General features: G+C 39.5%; 1 protein-coding gene across 2 annotated transcripts in view; it reads left to right on the plus strand.

Moving 5' to 3' along the window:
- The window catches only part of GRIN2A (glutamate ionotropic receptor NMDA type subunit 2A), a 636116-nt gene that overhangs the window by 554412 nt on the left and 58698 nt on the right, over window positions 1–23006 (plus strand). For both annotated transcript variants that reach the window (XM_056536194.1, XM_056536195.1), the window contains 2 exons: window positions 8370–8599; window positions 9138–9298. In XM_056536194.1, coding sequence (XP_056392169.1) covers window positions 8370–8599; window positions 9138–9298 — 391 coding nt within the window. The remainder of the gene's footprint in view (window positions 1–8369; window positions 8600–9137; window positions 9299–23006) is intronic.

A 23006-nucleotide genomic window follows, 5' to 3' on the forward strand; every position in this document is an offset into this window, starting at 1 on the left:
CTGGATCAACACTGTAGGGACACAATAGGGATATACAGTGGGTATCAAAAGTTTGGGCACCCCAGGTAAAAATTTGTATTAATGTGCATAAAGAAGCTAAGGAAAAATGGAAAAATCTCCAAAAGGCATCACATTACAGACTAGACATTCTTATAATATGTCAACAAAAGTTAGATTTTATTTCCATCATTTACACTTTCAAAATAACAGAAAACAAAAAAATGGCATCTGCAAAAGTTTGGGCACCCTTCAGAATTTATAGGGAACAGAATTTAATGAAAAGAACCTCTGTCCAACTATTAAGCATGAGGGTGGATCAATCATCTCACGAGTAGAAGGAAAAATGGATTCAATAAAATTTCAGCAAATTTTGGATGCTAACTTGATGCCATCTGTGAAAAAGCTGAAGTTAAAGAGAGGATGGCTTCTACAAATGCATAATGATCCTAAACACACCTCAAAATCCACGGGGGATCACAAGATCAAGAGGCATAAACTGAAGGTTTTGCCATGGCCTTCACAATCTCCTGACCTCAACATAATTGAAAATCTATGGATAGACCTTAAAAGAGCAGTGCGTGACATACAGCCCAGAAGTCTCAAAGAACTGGAAGACTTTTGTAAGGAAAAATGGGCAAAGATACCTCAAACAAGAATTGAAAGACTCTTGGCTGGCTACAAAAAGCATTTACAAGCTTTGATACTTGCCAAAAGGGGGCAGTACAAGATATTAACTCTGCAGGGTGCCCAAACTTTAGCAGACGCCATTTTTTTTTGTTTTCTGTTATTTTGAAAGTGTAAATGATGGAAATAAAATCTAACTTTTGTTGACATATTATAAGAATGTCTAATCTGTAATTTGATGCCTTTTGGAGATTTTTCCATCTTTCCTTGGCTTCTTTATGCACATTAATACAAATTTTTACTTGGGGTGCCCAAACTTTTGATCCCCACTGTAGGTTGTATTTGATGAATGTATGTCTTTTTCAACCTTATGAACTATGTTACCATAGTACTATTTTACAGGTCCAAAGTTTTGTCTTCAGCCTCATATCTGACCTCCATAAACTATATCAAGAAGGTACCCTGGCATAGAATTGTGTAATCTATCACAAAGTTGCTTTTATGAATGTTCTTCCATGTGTTGACTATAAAAATACATCCGAGTCTACTTGAAAGAGATGAGCTGTTTGTTTTAAATGTTTCTTCACCTTATGCTAGTTCACAGGTTGGGCTATATTTATATAACATTTTCTATCCCAGTCAGTCAAATAAAGTAAAGATGTCAACAATGATGAACTTTTGTGTTAACCTCAGCTTGGTCGAAGTGTTTACTAAGCAAATACATTTTCTGTTCCATGGCTTAATAGAATTTAATAAAACATCAAGACTGGTGACACAGGTTGTTTCTTTACATTGACATTTAAAAAAAAAAAGTTCTAATGTTCGATCTTGTGTACAGTTAGACCTTACCAGTAGGAGCACAATGAGGAAATGTATTTGCTAATGATTTATACTATGTTTCCTAAAGTGTTATCTTATGAGGACAATCCCTGTACCTAGACGAGCATACAGACATCAAATAGGGGTACTCCAATAAAAAAAAAAAGAGCTGCTCTGTAAGAGAGTGCCCGGCACTGACAATCTCGAGCTGTCCATTTACTACATGGCCAACCATTTATCTGAGTAGTTGGCATGTGATGCTACATTTTTGTTGGTGGTGCTGAGACCTGTAGTCATCTGATCCTCAAAATGTATTGAAAGTAGCTGAGAGAGAAAGTCTATAGGCTCTTCCTCAGGATTCTGAATTAACACAATATTGAGGATTTATTTAGCTCAATGGACCATCATTCTAGCCAATAAACTGATGTGCATCCCTTGCATCACTGTCATATCAGGCAGGGATAAGTGCAGCCCTGAGCTCACCCACAGTCACTTTACAATCACATTTATTATATCAGCTGGTACACAGGGTGCTTTTTAGAAGATGCTAGCAGGAACTGGACTTGGTCTAAAGCAACCCTGGGTACACAGAGATTTTCTGTACAGACGTTCCCGTTTGAACATAGCCTTATAGTAGCCCTCCCAAGGCTAGACTTCTTTGTCTCTCTAACGGTTCATTTACACTACTATTCTGGGTAAATATTCCATTTGTAGCAAGCAGGTAGGACCACACGAAAATGTTCCGTCTCCAAGTGCATTCCACCGAAATAAAAAATATGCTTATTCTTTCGACAGAGTCTGGGGTATGGAATTTGCCCAGTGGAACATCTGCCTTGGAAATTCCATAGTTTGAATGTTGCAGCAAAATGAGGTTGCTGATTCATAGTTTCTGCAGCAGTACTCATACTAATCCTTATGCAGCTAACTGGGCAGCCTGAGGGCAGGGTTATATAGGGCCAGTGTGTCCCCACCTACCGGCAGATTTCTACAGCAGGAAATTTGCCACTACAAGCCAACAAATGTGCTACCTCATCGAAGCCGAGAGCTCACTTTGCAGTCCCTCTATGACTGCCATTGGCATGTCGGCACCCTGTGTGACCCTACCATAACAAGGTTTGCTTAGAATTCCACTGCTCAGAAGGTTTTAAATAGCAATTATCTTTATGGATAGTGGCATCTAGGATGTGTGTATGTATAAAAACATTGCAGTATTAGGGCTTGTTCACGCGGGCGGATCCACAGCGTTTTTTATGCAGTGGATCCACTGACAATGGACCCCTAAAGCGTGCCTCCAGAATTGCCTGCTCAGAGCAGCAATCTGCCGCTACGAGCAGACACACTGCTGCGTTGTGCGAGTTGCCGCGCTCATGCACGTGTACTCGCACACATCATGGCCGCTCCCCCTGCTTCCTGAGCTAAAGCGAGTGCAGCAACAATGTGTGATCGCAGTGCGTCTGCTCGTAGAGGTGGATAATGTTCCAAGCAGTCACATCTGAGGCACACTGTAGGGGCCCATGACCGGCAGATCCACAGTGCAAAATACGCTGCGGATCTGCCCATGTGAATGAGCCCTTAGACACAGTCTTACAAATCATCACAGAATGCATTGAGTCATAATTTTCAGGGACTCTACCACATGCACCTGTTTCATGCTACCCACAAAATGTGCGGCATAAAACAGGAGACTTCCCTGAGTAGTATTACTCTGCTCTGCTAATTGGTGGGGGTCTGGGAGGCTGAACACCAAACAACAACATATTGAGAGCTTTTTAGGAAAATTCCTTTAAAAAGTACATTATTTTCTGATGTAGTTATAAACTACGTTTAGTAAAGATAAGCAAATCTCCTAAGATTCATTTCGGGTCCGATTCCTCAAATCTGAATTTCAGATTCATTTCAGATTTGGATCCATATTCAGAAGTGCCCAGATTTTTGCGATTGCACAGGACACAAGGGCTCCTGCTTCTGTACAGTTTACTGAGACTATAGTGAATAGCTGTGATGCATACATTAAGCTTACCTCTGGGGCACTCTGTATACAGGAACCGGCTGAACAGAACAAGGATGAATAGATTCATAAAACTCAAGAATCTGAATTTTTTTTGTACAATTTGTACCGAATCCAATGCATGCTAAATCTATCTTTAGAATGTAAAAAATCTCATGAAATTAATAAGATAATGCTTGAAATATTTATAAAAAATTTATTGAAATGTTAATTTTGAGACACACAAGCTAACAATCTCCTGTCCACGTTCAGCGCGTGCCCTTGGGTCTGTAGGCTTTATGTTTTTTTCATGATTCAACTAAGGTTTCTGTTCTAAATCATATATTAACTCAAGATTGTTTTAATTCCACATGACTCTTCATCATCATCATTATCATCATCATCATTTTTTGTAATGTGTTTAGAGTAACTTTCTCTTGTCCTTGTTAGTCTGTGTACCATGTTCCTTATATATATATATATATATATATATATATATATATATATATATATATATATATATATATGTCTTTATTGGATGTTTATAGGAACTGCAAGCACATATCATAATGTGCATAGTGCATACACCAGAGATTTTCTCTAACATTATAGCCACAAAGGATAAAGGACTGTCTTAGCTGATCTAGCTTTAGAATCCCTATGATCAGTTGTGATTGATAGAGAAAGCCATAGCTGGCCATACAGTTCCCCTGCAGTAAACATTTCCATGTAGAATTACATGCTAGCTATTCAAATGAATGGTCATCCATGTAAAACTGTACTATTTGCTGGTTGTTCTCTATCAAGCTAATGGTAACTTCCCTTTTTGAAGACATAAAAGCTTGTCGGTAACTGTGTAGCTGTAAAGTGAGCTATAACTATGCATTGCTCTTTAGTAAATAAAAAGTAAAAATAAATAAATACATCTAAATAAAAACTAGGCATTTTAGTAAAGTATTTACAGATTTAATATGTGGATTTTTTTTCTTTTTATTCCTTAACCCTTTATGGACACAGTCCATTTTGGTCTTGTGCACATAGCCAAGTTGTTTATTTGGGGGAGATATCTGGGGGCTTTTTTTTTTTTTGCAGGACCTGCTGTACGTTGTAATGAAACCATTCGCTTTCCCATAAAATGTACAATGAAGCAATTTTTTTTTCTGAGGGGGGAAGAATTGAAAAAAAAAAACAAACACAATTTTGAAAATTTTGGTTGGTCTCATTTTTACTTGTGAACTTGGTGGTAAAACTAACATGATCTTTATTCTGTGGATCAATACAATCACAATGATACTAATGTCTATATGCTTCACTATTACTGTACTACTTTTAAAAACAGTTAAAATTGTTTGACAAAATAAGTATGTTAAAGTTGTCCTATTCTGACTCCCATAGCTTTTTTTATTTTCTGTCTATGAGGGGCGCTCTTTTTTTTGTGCTTTGATCTGCAGTTTTTATTGGTACCATTTTTGTTTTGTATGGGTCTTTTTCACTGTAGATGGCATTGATCACAGCATCCATAGAGTTAATGGCAGACATCAGCGTGATTTCAGATGTCCGACATTATCGGTGACTACCCAGATGCTGAGAGCAGCCGGAACTCACTTGCTATGTAGCGAGCGCAGCTCATGCCATTGCTTCAATGCCTTGGCGTAACTATACGGTGCTGTGCGTAAAGCTACTTGCTGTAACGCCAAGCATTTACAAAAAAGTATTAGGATGCAGCTTGAATGGTTGTCCAACAAATATCCTTGAAGAGAAATGTTCTTGATTGTTGTTTACAGAGATTTAGTAAACATGACCGCATCAGCTCCTGTCTTGTTAAAATGATGACAGGTAACAGGAATAGATTTTCTTTTCTTTTAACAGTGATGTTCATTCATTTTCAGGGAAAAAATGTATGTTTCTTTAGCAATGATGTTCACACTTAGCTGGTAAAAAATAAAATCTTCCATTATCAATACCAACATCAGTAAGTAAAGTTCTAAACACTAAAAGCAATGCGGATTACTTTGGTTTATTACCACAAGTCCATTACTGCCAAAGCATGCAATGTATGTAAAAAAAAATAAAAATAAAAACTGAGATCTAATCTTTGACAAGAAGGAATATTAGGAATAAAACTTAATTACTAGTAATTACTATAAACTATAAATTTACATTCTGTGCGACAAAATTTTGTGCGACAAAATTGAAGAAAAAACGCCATTTAGTAACTTTTGGGGGCTTCTGTTTCTACACAGTAAATTTTTTGGTAAAAATGACACCTTATCTTTATTCTATAGGTCCATACAATTTAAATGATATCCTACACATGTAGGTTGGATTTTGTAGTAGTTCTGAATAAAATCATAACTAGATGCAGGAACATTTATACGTTTAAAATTGTCATCCTCTGACCTCTAAAACTTTTTTATTTTTCCGCGTATGGAGCGGTATGAGGGCTATTTTTTGCGCCATGATCTGAAGTTTTTAGCTGTATCATTTTTGTATTGATCGGACTTATTGATCGCTTTTTATAATTTTTTTCAAGATATGAAAAGTGAGCAAAAATACGCTAATTTGGATGTTGGAATTTTTTTGCGCGTACGCCATTGACCGTGCGGTTAAATTAATGATATATTTTTATCATTCGGACATTTCTGCACGCGGCAATACCACATATGTTTAATTTTATTTTTATTTACGCAGGTTTTTTTTTAAATGGGAAAAGGAGGTGACTCAAACTTTTATTAGGGAAGAGGTTAAATTATCTTTATTAACTTTTTTTTTTTTTTGCAATGTTATAGCTCCCATAGGGGGCTATAACACTGCACACACTGATCTTGTACATTGATCTTTCACACAGGAAACCATTGATCAATGATTCTGCCGCTTGACTGCTCATGCCTGGATCTCAGGCACTGACCAGTCATTCGGCGATCGGACACAGGAGGCAGGTAAGGGGACCCTCCTCGTGTCCTATAGCTGTTCAGGATGCCGCAATTTCACAGCGGCGATTCCGAACAGCCCCCTGAGCTAACCAGCATTAGTTTAGTTTCACTTTAGACGCAATCAACTCTGAACGTCGCATCTAAAGGGTTAATAGCGTGCGGCACCGCGAGCATTGCCGCGCGCTATTAGCCACGACCCGGCCCCGCATTACAGAACGGGAGCAGACTCAGGACGTACCGGTATGTTGTGGGTCCTTAAGCGGTTAAAAATGATGCCTGGTTTAGAAATCAGTTTTAAATTATATATTAGGGAATTCTGAGTTAACAGAAGGGAACCCCTTTTCAGAACGCTCAACTCATAGAATAGCTTCTAAAGCTATGTTCATAAGGCACAATTTTTGTGGAAGATCAGGCTAGAAAATTTCCTGCCTGATGTACCGTTGGCAATAGGACTGCTTGGAAATGCAGCCTCTAAATAGTCAGAATGCATTTCGAAGGGTATTCCGCATAAATAATTGACATGTCGTAGAGCAGAGATCAGAGTAAGAGCTTCAGCAGCAGACGTTTCTGCTGGGGAAATTCCGACATGTACACAGTGCAGCAGAATCCCATTTAAAACAATTTCCAAGCAGAATTTCTCCACCGAATTCCACTAAGAAATTCCACCTTGCGAACGGAGCCTAAGCGTATCACTTACTCTGTAGGACTGTATGGCGTATATTTTTTATTTTTTGTACTAACATACTACTGTATTGTTTCTATGGTTAAGATAAAGGCTGGGCATGATTAAGACAATTCCAATGATCCATTAGGGAAATTGGAAAAACATTGGGGGCTTCCTAAATGCGACATGCCCCACAAAAACCATTTCAGCAGAATTCGCTCTCCAAAATCCCATTGTCGCTCCTTCTCTTCTGAGTTCTCTAGTGCGCCCACAAAGCCCTTTACATCAACATATGAGGTATTTCCTTACTCAAGAGAAATTGGGTTACAAATTTTGGGGGCTTTTTTCTCCTTTTACCCCTTGTAAAAATAAAAAATATGGGTCTACAAGAACATGTTAGTGTAAAAAATGAAGATTTTGAATTTTCGCCTCCATTTTGCTGCTATTCCTGTGAAGCACCTAAACTTTCTGAATGTCATTTTGAATACGTTGAGGGGTGCAGTTTTTATAATGGAGTCCATTATGGGGTATTTTTAACATAAAGACCCTCAAATTCACTTCAAAACTGAACTGGCCCCTAAAAAATTCAGATTTTGAAATTTACTTGAAAAATTGGAAAATTGCTGCTGAACTTTGAAGCCCTCTTATGTCTTCAAAAAGTAAAAACATTTCAACTTTATGATGTCAACATAAAAGAGACATATTTTATATGTAAATCAATATATAATGTATTTGGTATGTCTATTTTCCTTACAAGCAGAGAGCATCAAAGTTATAAAAATTCTAAATTTTCACATTTTCATGAAATTTTTGAGGAAATTTACCACTAATATAAAGTAGAACATGTCATGAAAAAACAATCTCGGAATCAAATTCATAAGTACAAACATCTTGATGCTTAAAGTGACAGTTGTCGGATGTGAAAAAAAATGCTCTGGTCCTTAGGGTCAAAATGAGCTCGATCCCCAAGGGGTTAAATAGAAGTAGTTTACAAATCTGTTTAACTTTCTGGCACTAGTTGATTTAAAAAAAAATTGTTTACCACCGGAGTACCCCTTTAAAGAAAACAATTTAAACATCCTCTTACAGATAACTTCAGAATGGCTGACAAGGCTTGACATGTTCTTGTAAAAAGACAAACTATAGTTTAAACAGGTGCCTTGTAGAGAACACGAGAACATGACTATTCATGAGCACATTCATCTTTCCAGAATTCCTTCGCTAATAGAAACATGTATGCAAAATATGTACCCAAACTGTACTTAGTAAATCCCTACTGTCATCTAGGTGTGTAAATGTATCGCAATACATAAAAGTAACTATTCTCTTTTTGATATTGCAGCACCACATGGACCTTCTTTCACCATTGGAAAGGCTGTATGGCTACTTTGGGGTTTGGTCTTTAATAACTCTGTGCCGGTGCAAAATCCAAAAGGCACAACTAGTAAAATCATTGTATCAATTTGGGCTTTCTTTGCTGTAATATTTTTGGCAAGTTATACTGCTAACTTGGCTGCTTTCATGATTCAAGAGGAATTTGTTGATCAGGTGACTGGACTTAGTGACAAAAAGGTATGTATGTATGTATATATTATTTATTACAATTCATTAGAACTACTGCATGCTGTGCTGGCCTCTCTCAGTTCCTGTAATATCAGTTTTTTATTTTTTTTATTTTGGCCTTGACATTGGTTGTGTTCTAGTTGGTGAAACCCCATTAGAAGAAAACAAATGTAATCTATATGGCACGTTCAATACTAACAATGTTGATAATAAGACAGCAACTGAGAGCCTACCATATAGCTTTTTATATCCAAAACTCTAATTTAGGGGAGTAGCTTAGTGCATTGAGGGCAGCACGTGGATGAAGATGTTTCAATTATTTACCAGTGTAACATGCTGTCATTTATGGAACATCGAGCTGATTAAAATATAATACTTGCAATGAGAATCTCTATGTTACGTATATGACAATGGGTAATGGAGCTTGTCATTAGAAGGGGTGTCTTACTGATGAAACATAGTACATGCGGTTAATGCAGTTCCATGGTGTTCATGTCAATTATAATCTACTAAAAGTATTTTTGATTTTTTTTATCTCAATGTCTAGTTTCAACGATCATATGAATATTCTCCCCCATTTCGATTTGGCACAGTCCCTAATGGAAGCACAGAAAGAAACATTAGAAACAACTATCCTGAAATGCATCAGTACATGGTAAAATTTAATCAAAAAGGAGTGCAAGAGGCCTTGGTCAGCTTAAAGACTGGGTGAGCCATATTTGAAATGTTTTACTCTGATGCTGAGGAGTGTACCCCTTTATTTAATACGAGATTCTCTGTGACGGATTTAGAGATCAGTAGTATCCGATGTATACTGATCATTTCCTTCTGGGCATCATGACTATTTTTCTATATCATTTTATTTGTTTGTCTAAAAGAACTTACATTACATATCAAGCAAGGCATAGTTGATTCATTTTACCTATGAAGCAAAACTCTGTTTTAAATTTTTTTTATTGTACTGTAATTATACATTACTGAAGTCTGTGTTATTAGTTAGCATAAGTATGTCCACACACCTGCTAAAATGTGCACCAGACAAAGAAAATAAAAATAGTGTACATATTATAGGCAACTGGGCATTTACCTTAAAGGGGTATTCCGCTGTTAGACATCTTATCCCCTATCCAAAGGATAGGGGATAAGATGTCTGATTGCGGGGGCCCACCGCTGGGGACCTCCATGATCTCCGCTGCAGGGGACAGGGAATTGTGATGCCACGGCCCACCCCCCTCGTGACATCATGTCTTGCCCCCTCAATACAAGTCAATGGGAGGGGGCGTGATGCCCCTTCCATAGACTTGCATTGATGGGGCCAGATGTGATCAGACATCTTGGACATCCTTTGGAGTACCCCTTTAAAGGAAACCCTGTTCCTTGCCAGATGATGCATAAACTAGTGTTGTAAAAAGCATTTCAGGCTTACTTTTGAGTGGTGGCACAGATTTCCTGGGTCTGGTGCAGAGTTCCTTGTCTAGGAAATCTACTAACATTAAGCCAGAGATTCATAAAGCATTTCTGGCTTACTGTTCAATAATCTTGCCAGTCCATTCTGGCCATTTCTGTATATTTTTGCATTCTGTTTTGACCATGTTTGGAATAAAACATAATGGGCCTCATTTACTAAGAGTGTTGGGTATTTACTAGTGTAAAATGTTGTTTCCGACTTGTAGGATTCCATTTTGTTTACTATGGGGATTCATAGATTTACAAGTAGGGAAAATTTCTGACCAGTTATTTCTAGGTTAAAATGTCCAGCTATTTATTCACAGGATTTTCTATGAATTCAATAGTTAATAGGTCAGATTGTGAAACCACACTCCTTTCTGGGTCAACCATGCCCCCTTTATGGCAGACCACACCCCTTTTTTGTCTTTTCACAATGCAATGTTGGGTTTGTCAGAGTTTCCTGGCGCACACTGCCTTAGACATGTCTGGGACATGTCTCAGATACTATGCACCAAAATAACTTGGAAAAACACAACAAAAAACTAGTCAGTTTTAGCTTAGTAAATGGGGGCCATTGTCTGGCTGTGAACAATCTATCCATGTGATTACATTAATCTATGACAAGAAAAATACAATGATGAATGACAAACACTTTGAACAACAACAGAACCTAGCAGTATATTCCTCTTGAAGTGATGCATAAAAAATTAAGTGCATCATATGCCCTTGGTATTGGCCAAAAATTTGTAGTTTCAATCTGTAAGCAAATGCCATATATATATATTTTTTTTTTACTTTATTTTAGAGTATTGGATAGAAAGGACCAGGGCCGGTTGACCCCATCTCCTTTGCTACTGTGTTTCAAAAACCTTTACATGACTTCCCCCTCTAAGGAAGTTAGAAATCAAAGAAGTGGGCAATGGGAATGGGGTAATAATCAATGGGCTCTTCTGTCCTGGTTGACAAAACCTGTCATCATAATGTGGGCCCCCTCTTTTTACAGTGATGGCCGTAAATGCACCCCTAACATTTTTCAAGAAACTGAAGTATTTCTCACAGAAAAGGATTGCATTAACACATGTTTTGCTATACACATTTTTATTCCCTGTGTGTGTATTGGAACTAAACCAAAAAAGGGAGGAAAAAAAGCAAATTGAACATAATGTCACACCAAACTCAAAAAATGGGCTGAACAAAATTATTGTCACCCATTTAAAATTGTGGAAAAATTAGATTGTTTCAAGCATGGGATGCTCCTTTAAACTCACCTGGGGCAAGTAACAGGTGTGGGCAATATAAAAATCACACCTGAAAACAGATAAAAAGGAGAGAAGTTCACTTAGTAATTGCATTGTGTGTCTGTGTGTGCCACACTAAGCATTAACAACAGAAAGAGGAAAAGAGAACTGTCTGAGGACTTGATAACCAAAATTTTGGAAAAATATCAACAATCTCAAGGTTACAAGTCCATCTCCAGAGATCTAGATTTGCCTTTGTTCACAGTGCACAACATTAACAAGAAGTTTTCAAGCCATGGCTTCGTAGCTAATCTCCCTTAGCATGGATGGAAGAGAAAAATAGATGAAAGGTGTCAACGCAGGATAGTCCGGATGGTGGATAAGCAGCCCCAAACAAGTTCCAAAGATATTTAGGTTGTCATGCAGGCTCAGGGAGCATCATTGTCATCGCAAACTATCTGTTGACATTTAAATGACATGAAATGCTATGGCAGGAGACCCAGGAGGACCCCACTGCTGACACAAAGATATAAAAATGCAAGACTACATTTTGCCAAAATGAACTTGAGTAAGCCAAAATCCTTCTGGGAAAACGTCTTGTGGACAGATGGGACCAAGATAGAGCTTTTTGGTAAAGTACATCATTCTACTGTTTACCGAAAATGGATTGAGGCCTACAAAGAAAAGAACACAGTACCTACAGTGAAATATGGTGGAGGTTCAATGATGTTTTGGGGATGCTGTGCTGCCCCTGGCACTGGGTGCCTTGAATGTGTGCAAGGCATCATGAAATCTAAGGATTACCAACGGATTTTGAGTCGCACTGTACAGCCCAGTGTCAGAAAGCTGGAGACCGAGATCTTGGGTCTTCCAGCAGCACAATGATCCCAAACAAACCTCAAAAAGCACCCAGAAATGGACGGCGACAAAGCGCTGGAGAGTTCTGAAGTGGCCATCAATGAGTCCAGATCTAAATCCCATTGAACACCTGTGGAAAGATCATAAAATTGCTGTTGGGAAAAGACGCCCTTTCAATAAGAGAGACCTAGAGCAGTTTGCCAAGAAAGAGTGGTCCAACATACGGCTGAGAGATGTAAGAAGCTTACTGATGGTTATAGGAAGTGACTGATTTCAGTTACTTTTTCCAAAGGGTGTGCAAGGGTGTGACATTATGTCCAATTTGCATTTTTTCCTCCCTTTTTTGGTTTAGTTCCAATACACACAAAGGGAATAAACATGTGTATCGCAAAACAATTGTTACTGCAATCTGTTTCTGTGAGAAATAAGTCATTTTCTTGAAAAATCTCAGGGGTTCCAAGATTTACGGCCATGATTGCATGTACAGTATGCCATTAGCCTTAGCTCTAGATAAAACAGATGTCTCAGTTAGAAAAGCTTTTGATTCCATTCTTGCATAACTGTGTACACTTCAATGTATTCTACCGCTGAATTCATCTCTCCGAGAGCGCCGATAAGATTTGTATTATTTGTGATTTCTGAGAAGTTTCCAACATTTTAATAGCAAATGGATTAGGAACCATGAATTATCTAATTTATAGGCAAATGAGAGCTGCTACAGCAATTATGATTGAATTCAGTATGTTCCTCCTCAAATATACTACTCAAGGCTGGATTAAGGCGCCGCTGAGCTTGTCAGAATTTATACTGGAGTCTCCTGTATAATTAGAAATCACTTGAACATTTTTTTATCTAGTGCCTTCATGTATTAACCTTTTCTTGTTGAACGCTTCCATATCTTTATCCATGGCAAGTTTCAATACCTTCAGAGCACTTTTTTATCTCAACTATTATATAAAGCCTCATTGATTTCATGATCACTTAAGACAATTGTGTTCTGCTTTTCTTAGAAACATGTTCAGTCATTTCTTAACAACTGTGATGGGTACAAGGGTGGACTGATACCTCATGGGGCCCATGGGCAATAGAAAATTATGGGGCAACTATGTGCCCACCCTTTAAAGACACCCCGCCACATACAATATTATATTTTACTCTTCCTGTACAGTCTGCTGAGGGTGATAGGAGTTTGGTTCCTTTCATCACACTCCTGTCACTCTGTACATGCTGAGATCTCACAGTGACAGCAATGTTGGCACCATCGCTCCTATTCGGTTAGAATTTTTGCTTAGGTATATGACGACCAGAAGGGTGTCGCAATGTTGTTGCTGCCTGCCTCACTGATGTACACTTACGGGGAAGGTGGAGTCAGCGCAGCCAGGTGGCGGGCACTAGAGGGGTAGGCTTCCTTCAGCGTCTGAAACCTGGCTGCACCGACTCCCCGCCCCCAGTAAGTGTAGGCAGCACAGCAGTGAGTACAGGCTGTAAGTGTAGGCAGCACACCAGTAAGTACAGGCTGTAAGTGTAGGCAGCACAGCAGTGAGTACAAGCTGTAAGTGTAGGCAGCACAACAGTGAGTACAGGCTGTAAGTGTAGGCAGCACAGCAGTAGGTACAGGCTGTAAGTGGAGGCAGCACAACAGTGAGTACAGGATGTAAGTGTAGGCAGCACAGCAGTGAGTACAGGATGTAAGTGTAGGCAGCACAGCAGTGAGTACAGGCTGTAAGTGTATGTTGGTGTGGTGCTCCTGTACAGTATGACTTACACTTACAGCCTGTAAGTTACAAAGCTGTGAATTGTGAGTTGGCACACCTTAGGGCAGACAGCTGCCCTCCCCCTGAGAGTGATAGGTGTGTGATTACAGCAATTACACTCCTATCACCCCCAGACAAACAATGTAGCTCTGGAGGTAACTGCAGTAAAGAACCCAGAATAGTAAGTGCAGCTCTAGAGGTGAAAGGAGGATAAGACATGATGTAACAGCAGAATAGTGACTTCCGCTCTGAAAGTGACTACAGTATTAAAGGGGTACTCCGGTGCTTACACATCTTATCCCCTATCCAAAGAATAGGGGATAAGATGCCTGATCGCGGGAGTCCCGTTTGTAATCAGTCCCGTTTGCCTGATCGCGGCACCCCGTTTGTAATCAGTCCCCGGAGCGTGTTCAGTACCCGGCGTGTGACGTCACGCTCCGCCCATCAATGCAAGCCTACGGAAGGGGGCGTGATACCCCCTCTCGTAGGCTTGCATTGAGGGGCAGAGCGTGACGTCACACGGGGGCGGGGGGCGTGACGTCACACGCCACCGGCTCTGCGGTCGAGCGTAATCAGACCCGGAGCGAACACGCTCCGGGGACTGATTACAAATGGGGTGCCGCGTGCATGATTGCGGGTGTCCCCAGCTGCGGGACTCCTGCGATAAGGCATCTTATCCCCTATCCTTTGGATAGGGAATAAGATGTGTAAGCACCGGAGTACCCCTTTCAATATGATGCTAAAGCAGAATAGTGAGTGCAGCTCTGGAGGGGACTAGTGTATAAGTTATTATGCAAGAGCAGAATAGTGATTTAAGCTCTGGGGATGACTAGAGTATTATATATAAAGTAAGAGACTAATAGTGAGTACAGCTCTGGAGGTGACAAGAGTATAAGATATGAGGAAAGAGCAGAATAGTGAATGTAGCTCTCGAGGTGACTGGAGGATAAGGCATAATTTAACAGCAGAATAGTGGCTGCAGCTCTGGAGTTGACAGGAGGATAAGACACAATGTAACAGCAGAAAAGAGAGTGCAGCTCTGGAGGTGACTGAAGGATAAGATATGGTGTAACCACAGAATATGGAGTGCAGCTTTGGAGGTGAAAGAAGTATAAGACATGATGTAAAAAAGCAGAATAGTAAATGCACACACATCTTACTTCTCTCTGTCATCTTCCTGTGCAGTGAGGCTTAAAGGGGTACTCCGGTGGAAAACTTTTTTTTTTTTTTAATCAACTGGTGCCAGAAAGTGAAACAGATTTGTAAATGACTTCTATTAAAAAAAATCTTAATTCTTCTAGTACTTATTAGCTGCTGAATACTACAGAGACAATTCTTTTCTTTTTGGAACACAGAGCTCTCTGCTGACATCATGATCACAGTGCTCTCTGATGACATCTCTGTCCATTTTAGGAACTGTACAGAGAAGCATATGAAGAACATTTTGCCTAATAGGAGTTTTGGCTTCTTTCGGATCAAAATGACAGAAGAATAGGTTGAACAAGATGGACTTTTATCTATTTTTAAACTTATTCATCAAAACTTGTGCTGAGGAAAAGTTGACCAGTTGCCCATAGCAACCATTTAGATCGCTTCTTTTATTTCTCACATGAGTTTTCAAAAATCAAAGAAGCAATCTGATCGGTTGCTATGGGCAACTGGTCGACTTTTCCTCAGCACAGGTTTTCATGAATCTCCACCATTATTCCTATGTTGCAGTGTTCTTGAGTCAGGAAAAGAAAGTTACCAATGGCATGTACTAAACAAATGTCTGTATCTCATTCCCTTGACACCTGTAAGTGTGACATAAGCAAATTGGGAAATTGAAGTTGATACTTGAGTCTTCACTTTTCAGGTAGGGTAGACGTGGCTAAAGAATAGAATAAGGGGAACTATGAGGTGAATAATTGTTTTGTCATTCACTTTGATTCTCAATACCTCCTTAACCCCTTAAGGACCGGGGGGTTTTCCGTTTTTGCATTTTCGTTTTTTGCTCCTTGCCTTAAAAAAATCATAACTCTTTCAATTTTGCATCCAAAAATCCATATGATGGCTTATTTTTTGCGCCACCAATTCTACTTTGTAATGACGTCAGTCATTTTGCCCAAAAATCCACGGTGAAATGGAAAATAAAATCATTGTGCGACAAAATTTAAATAGAAAAAAAAACGCCGTTTTGTAACTTTTGGGAGCTTCCGTTTCTACGTAATACATTTTTCGATAAAAATGACACTTTATCTTTATTCTGTAGGTCCATACGATTAAAATGATACCCTACTTATAAAGGTTTGATTTTGTCGTACTTCTGGAAAAAATCATAACTACATGCAGGAAAATTAATACCTTTAAAATTGTCATCTTCTGACCCCTATAACTTTTTTATTTTTCAATGTATGGGGCGGTATCAGGGCTCATTTTTTGCGCCGTGATCTGAAGTTTTTAACGATACCATTTTTGCATTGATAGGACTTATTGATCGCTTTTTATTCATTTTTAAATGATATAAAAAGTGACCAAAAATGCACTATTTTGGACTTTGGAATTTTTTTGTGCGCACGCCATTGACCGAGCGGTTTAATTAATGATATATTTTTATAATTCGGACATTTCCACATGCGGTGATACCATATATGTTTATTTTTATTTACACTGTGTTTTTTTTATTTATTGGAAAAGGGGGGTGATTCAAACTTTTAATAGGGGAGGAGTTAAATGATCTTTATTCACTTTTTTTTCCACTTTTTTTTTGCAGTGTTATAGCTCCCATAGGGACCTATAACACTGCACGCACTGATCTTCATCATTGATCACTGGTTTCTCATAGGAAACCAGTGATCGACGATTCTGCCGCATGACTGCTCATGCCTGGATCTCAGGCACTGAGCAGTCATTCGGCGATCGGACAGCGAGGAGGCAGGTAGGGGCCCTCCCGCTGTCCTGTAAGCTGTTCGGGATGCCGCGATTTCGCCGCGGCTATCCCGAACAGCCCACTGAGCTAGCCGGCAACTTTCGCTTTCGCTTTTAGCCGCGCGGCTCAGCTCTGAGCGCGCAGCTAAAGGGTTAATAGCGTGCGGCGCCGCGATCAGCGCTGCGCGCTATTAGAGGCGGGTCCCGGCTTCACTATGACGCCGGGCCCGCCGCGATTTGATGCGGGGTTACTGTGTAACCCCGCATTATATCAGGAGAGCAGGACCAAGGACGTACCGGTACGTCCTTGGTACTTAAGGGGTTAAAGGAAAGCTGTCAGATATTTTCTCCCACACTAGCCACAGTACTGGTGGATAGTGCAGGAGATGCTGATTAAAACGAGCCCTACCTTACCCGGATCCGCCCGGCCGTGTGTATATGTGTATATCTTGCTGTAACTGGCACGGGCGGGACTTCTGCAGCTTAAATGGCACTGAGGTCAGCGATGCTTATGAATATTCATTCCCCCTCCCTCCAGCTCTAGCTCTCTTCGCCGCTCCTAACTGGAGGGAAGGGGGAGGAATATTCATAAGCGGCGCTGACGTCAGTGCAGAAGCCCCGCCTGTGCCAGTTACAGCAAGATATACACATAGAATAAAACCACAATTGCGGGCGAACAGGCTGGCGGATCCGGGTAAGGCATTGCTCGTTTTAATCAGTGTCTCCCGCACTATCCACCAGTACTGTGGATAGTGTGGGAGAAAATATCTGACATTTTTCCTTTAACGACAATTGACGTAAATGTACGTTATGATGCGGTGGGACTTAACCATGGCGTACATTTACATCAGGTACATGACGCAAGCACCGGACCGGTGCTTGTATCATGTATGGCAGGTCCTGGCAGCTGTCAGCAGCCAGAGATATGCCAGTAATGGCGGACATCAATGATCACGCATTAACCCCTCAGATGCTGTGATCAATACAGATTACAGCATCTGAAGCAATACGTGCGTTTAAATGGATGATCGGATCACCCGCGGCTGTAGGTCCCCATACGTGCTCTGGCCATTCCCAGGGGTCTTCTATTCTGGTCTTAGATCAAGCAGTTCCCAGCAGAACATCGATGATAACACTGATCATTGCTATGCATATGCATAGCACTGAACAGTAGTAGCAATCAAATGATTGCTATAAATAGTCCCCTATGGAGACTATAAAATTGTAAAAAAAATTAAAAAAAATATAAAAAAAATATGAAAAAGCCAATGCCCAATAAAAATGTAAATTGTCCTTTTTACCCCCAAAAAGCATAAAAAAAATTAATAAATATATTAGGTATCACCATTATATCAAAATATAATGTTCAGTATCCCGTATGGTGAATGGCTTGAACATAAAAAAGTCCAAATTGCTGCTTTTTTCACATTTTATTCAAAAATGTTTTTTTTTTTTTAAAGTGATTCAAAAGTTAAATACAAGTAAAGGTGATGCTGATAAAAACTACAGCTCACAGCACAAAAAATTAGCTCTCATACCGCCCCGTATACAAAAAAATGAGAAAGATATAGGTGGTCAAAATAGGGAAATTTTAAAGATACTAATTTTGTTAAAAAATGTTGAGATTTTTTTTTAAGCAAGATCCTACAAAATTTGTAAAATTGTGGTTTTCATTTAAACTATCTTCCTAAAAAAAAATAAGTTTGGGTTTGCCATACATTTTAGGGTAAAATGAGTGGTGTCAATACAAAGTACGATTGGTCACGCAAAAAACAAACCCTTATATGGGTCTGTAGATGGAAATATAAAAGAGTTATGGATTTTAGAAGGTGAGGAGGAAAAAACAAAAACGCAAAAATAAAATTGGCCTGGTCCTTAACCCTTTGGGGACGGAGGGTTTTTCCGTTTTTTGCACTTTCGCTTTTTCCTCTTTACCTTTTAAAAACCATAACCCTTTCAATTTTGCACCTAAAAATCCATATGATGGCTTATTTTGTGCGCCACTAATTCTACTTTGTAATGACATCAGTCATTTTACCCAAAAATCTACGGTGAAACGGGAAAAAAATCATTGTGCGACAAAATTGAACAAAAAAAACACTATTTTGTAAATTTTGGGGGCTTCTGTTTCTACGCAGTACATTTTTTCGGTAAAAATTACACCTTCTCTTTATTCTGTAGGTCCATACGATTAAAATGATACCCTACTTATATAGGTTTGATTATGTCATACTACTGGGAAAAATCATAACTACATGCAGGAAAATTTATACGTTTAAAATTGTCATCTACTGACCCCTATAACTTTTTATTTTTCTGCGTATGGGGCGGTATGAGGGCTCATTTTTTGCGCCGTGTTCTGAAGTTCTTAGTGGTACTATTTTTGTATTGATCGTATTTTTAAATTGCTTTTTATTCATTTTTTAATTATATAAAAAGTGACCAAAATTACGCAATTTTTGACTTTTTAATTTTTTTTGCGTGTACGCCATTGACCGTGCGGTTTAATTAACAATATATTTTTATAATTTGGACATTTCCGCACGTGGCAATATCACATATGTTCATTTACACAGTTTTATTTTTTTAATGGGAAAAGGGGGGTGATTCAAACTTTCATTAGGGAAGGGGTTGAATGATCTGTATTAACTTTTTATTTTCACTTTTTTTTGCAATGTTATAGCTCCCATAGGGGGCTATAACACTGCACACACTGATATTTTACATTGATCAATGGTTTCTCATAGGAAACCATTGATCAATGATTCTGCCGCTGGACTGCTCATGCCTGGATCTCAGGTACTGAGCAGTCATTCGGCGATCGGACAGCGAGGAGGAAGGTAGGGGACCCTCCTGCTTTCATACAGCTGTTCGGGTTGCCGCGATTTTGCCGCGTCAATCCCAAACAGCCCCCTGAGCTAACCGGCATTCGTTTACTTTCACTTTAGACCCGGTGTTCAACTTCTAAAGGGTTAATAGCTGATCGTTTTGCCGCATGCTATTGTCCACGGGTCCCGGCTGTTGTTAGAGGCCGGATCCGAAATGCTATGACACAGGGCCACAGCATGGCCACGCATTATAGAAAGGACGGGCGAAGGACGTACAGGTATGTGCTCCGTCCCCAACAAGTTAAAGGGGTATTCCAGGAAAAAAACTTTGTATATATATATATATATATATATATATATATATAAACTGGCTCCAGAAAGTTAAACAAATTTGTGAATTACTTCTCTTACAAAATCTTAATCCTTCCAATAATTATCAGCTGCTGAAGTTGAACTGTTCTTTTCTGTCTGGCAACAGTGCTCTCTGCTGACATCTCTGCTTGTCTCGGGAACTGCATAGAGTAGAATAGGTTTGCTATAATTTTTTCCTGGATAACCCATTTAAGGTCAAAATGGGCTTGGTCCTTAACCCCTTAAGGACCGAGCCCTTTTTCACCTTAAGGACCGGAGCGTTTTTTGCAATTTTGACCACTGTCACTTTAAACATTTATTACTCTGGAATGCTTTTAGTTATCATTCTGATTCCGAGATTGTTTTTTCGTGACATATTCTTCTTTAACTTAGTGGTAAAATTTTATGGTAACTTGTATCCTTTCTGGGTGAAAAATCCCCAAATTTGATGAAAAAAATTAAAATTTAGCAATTTTCTAACTTTGAAGCTCTCTGCTTGTAAGGAAAATGGATATTCAAAATAATATTTTTTTGGGTTCACATATAAAATATGTCTACTTTATGTTTGCATCATAAAATTTATAAGTTTTTACTTTTGGAAGACACCAGAGGGCTTCAAAGTTCAGCAGCAATTTTGAAATTTTTCACAAAATTTTCAAACTCGCTATTTTTCATGGACCAGTTCAGGTTTGAAGTGGATTTAAAGGGCCTTCACATTAGAAATACCCCATAAAAGACCCCATTATAAAAACTACACCCCCCCAAAGTATTCAAAATGACATTCAGTAAGTGTATTAACCCTTTAGGTGTTTCACAGGAATAGCAGCAAAGTGAAGGAGAAAATTCAAAATCTTCATTTTTTACACTCGCATGTTCTTGTAGACCCAATTTTTAAATTTTTGCAAGGGGTAAAAAGGAGAACATTTTTACTTGCATTTGAAACCCAATTTCTCTCGAGTAAGCACATACCTCATATGTCTATGTTAATTGTTCGGCGGGCGCAGTAGAGGGCTCAGAAGGGAAGGAGCGACAAATGATTTTTGGGGGGCATGTCACCTTTAGGAAGCCCCAATGGTGCCAGGACAGCAAAAAAAACACATGGCATACCATTTTGGAAACTAGACCCCTCAGGGAACGTAACAAGGGGTAAAGTGAACCTTAATACCCCACAGGTGTTTCACGACTTTTGCATATGTAAAAAAAATATATATTTTTTTTTACCTAAAATGCTTGATTTCCCAAAAATTTTACATTTTTAAAAAGTGTAATAGCAGAAAATACCCCCCAAAATTTGAAACCCAATTTCTCCCTATTCAGAAAACACCCCATATGGGGGTGAAAATTGCTCTGCTGGCGCACTACAGGTCTCAGAAGAGAAGGAGTCACATTTGGCTTTTTGAAAGCAAATTTTGCTCTGGGGGCATGCCGCATTTAGGAAGCCCCTATGGTGCCAGAACAGCAAAAAAAAAACACATGGCATACCATTTTGGAAACTAGACCCCTCGGGGAACGTAACAAGGGGTAATGTGAACCTTAATACCCTACAGGTCTTTCACGACTTTTGCATATGTGAAATTATTTTAATTTTTTTTACCTAAAATGCTTGGTTTCCCAAAATTTTTACATTTTTAAAAAGGGTAATAGCAGAAAACACCCCCCAAAATTTGAAGCCCAATTTCTCCCGATTCAGAAAACACCCCATATGGGGGTGAAAAGTGCTCTGCTGGCACACTACAGGTCTCAGAAGAGAAGGAGTCACATTTGGCTCTTTGAAAGCAAATTTTGCTCTGGGGGCATGCCGCATTTAGGAAGCCCCTATGGTGCCACGACAGCAAAAAAAAAAAAAAAAACACATGGCATACCATTTTGGAAACTAGACCCCTCGGGGAACGTAACAAGGGGTTAAGTGGACCTTTATACCCCACAGGTGTTTCATGACTTTTGTATATGTAAAAAAAAATTTATTTTTTACCTAAAATGCTTGTTTTCCCAAAAATTTTACATTTTTAAAAAGGGTAATAGCAGAAAATACCCCCCAAAATTTGAAGCCCAATTTCTCCCGAGTACGGCGATACCCCATATGTGTCCCTAAACTGTTGCCTTGAAATACGACAGGGCTCCAAAGTGAGAGCGCCATGCGCATTTGAAGCCTAAATTAGGGATTGCATAGGGGTGGACATAGGGGAATTCTACGCCAGTGATTCCCAAACAGGGGGCCTCCAGCTGTTGTAAAACTCCCTGCATTCCTAGACAGTCAGTGGCTATCTGGCAATACTGGGAGTAGTTGTTTTGCAACAGCTGGAGGCTCCGTTCTGGAAACAGTGGCGTACCAGACGTTTTTAATTTTTATTGGGCAGGGGAGGGGGGCTGTGTAGGGGTATGTGTATATGTAGTGTTTTTTACTTTTTATTTTATTTTGTGTTAGTGTAGTGTAGTGTTTTTAGGGTACAGTCGCACGGGCGGGGGGTTCACAGTAGTTTCTCGCTGGCAACTTGAGCTGCAGCAGAAAATTTGCCGCAGCTCAAACTTGCAGCCGGATACTTGCTGTAATCCTCCGCCCATGTGAGTGTACCCTGTACGTTCACATTGGGGGGGGGGGGGGGGAAACATCCAGCTGTTGCAAAACTACAACTCCCAGCATGGACGGTCTATCAGTGCATGCTGGGAGTTGTAGTTTTGCAACCGCTGGAGGCTCCGTTTTGGAAACAGTGACGTACCAGACGTTTTTCATTTTTATTGGGGAGGGGAGGGGGGCTGTGTAGGGGTATGTGTATATGTAGTGTTTTTTACTTTTTATTTTATTTTGTGTTAGTGTAGTGTAGTGTTTTTAGGGTACAGTCACACGGGCACATTGGGGGGGGGGGGGGGGGGAGGGAACATCCAGCTGTTGCAAAACTACAACTCCCAGCATGTACGGTCTATCAGTACATGCTGGGAGTTGTAGTTTTGCAACAGCTGGAGACACACAGGTTGTGAAACACCGAGTTTGGTAACAAACTCAGTGTTTTGCAACCAGTGTGCCTTCAGCTGT

Source organism: Hyla sarda, chromosome 8, assembly GCF_029499605.1.
Source record: "Hyla sarda isolate aHylSar1 chromosome 8, aHylSar1.hap1, whole genome shotgun sequence".
Classification (NCBI taxonomy): Eukaryota; Metazoa; Chordata; class Amphibia; order Anura; family Hylidae; genus Hyla; species Hyla sarda.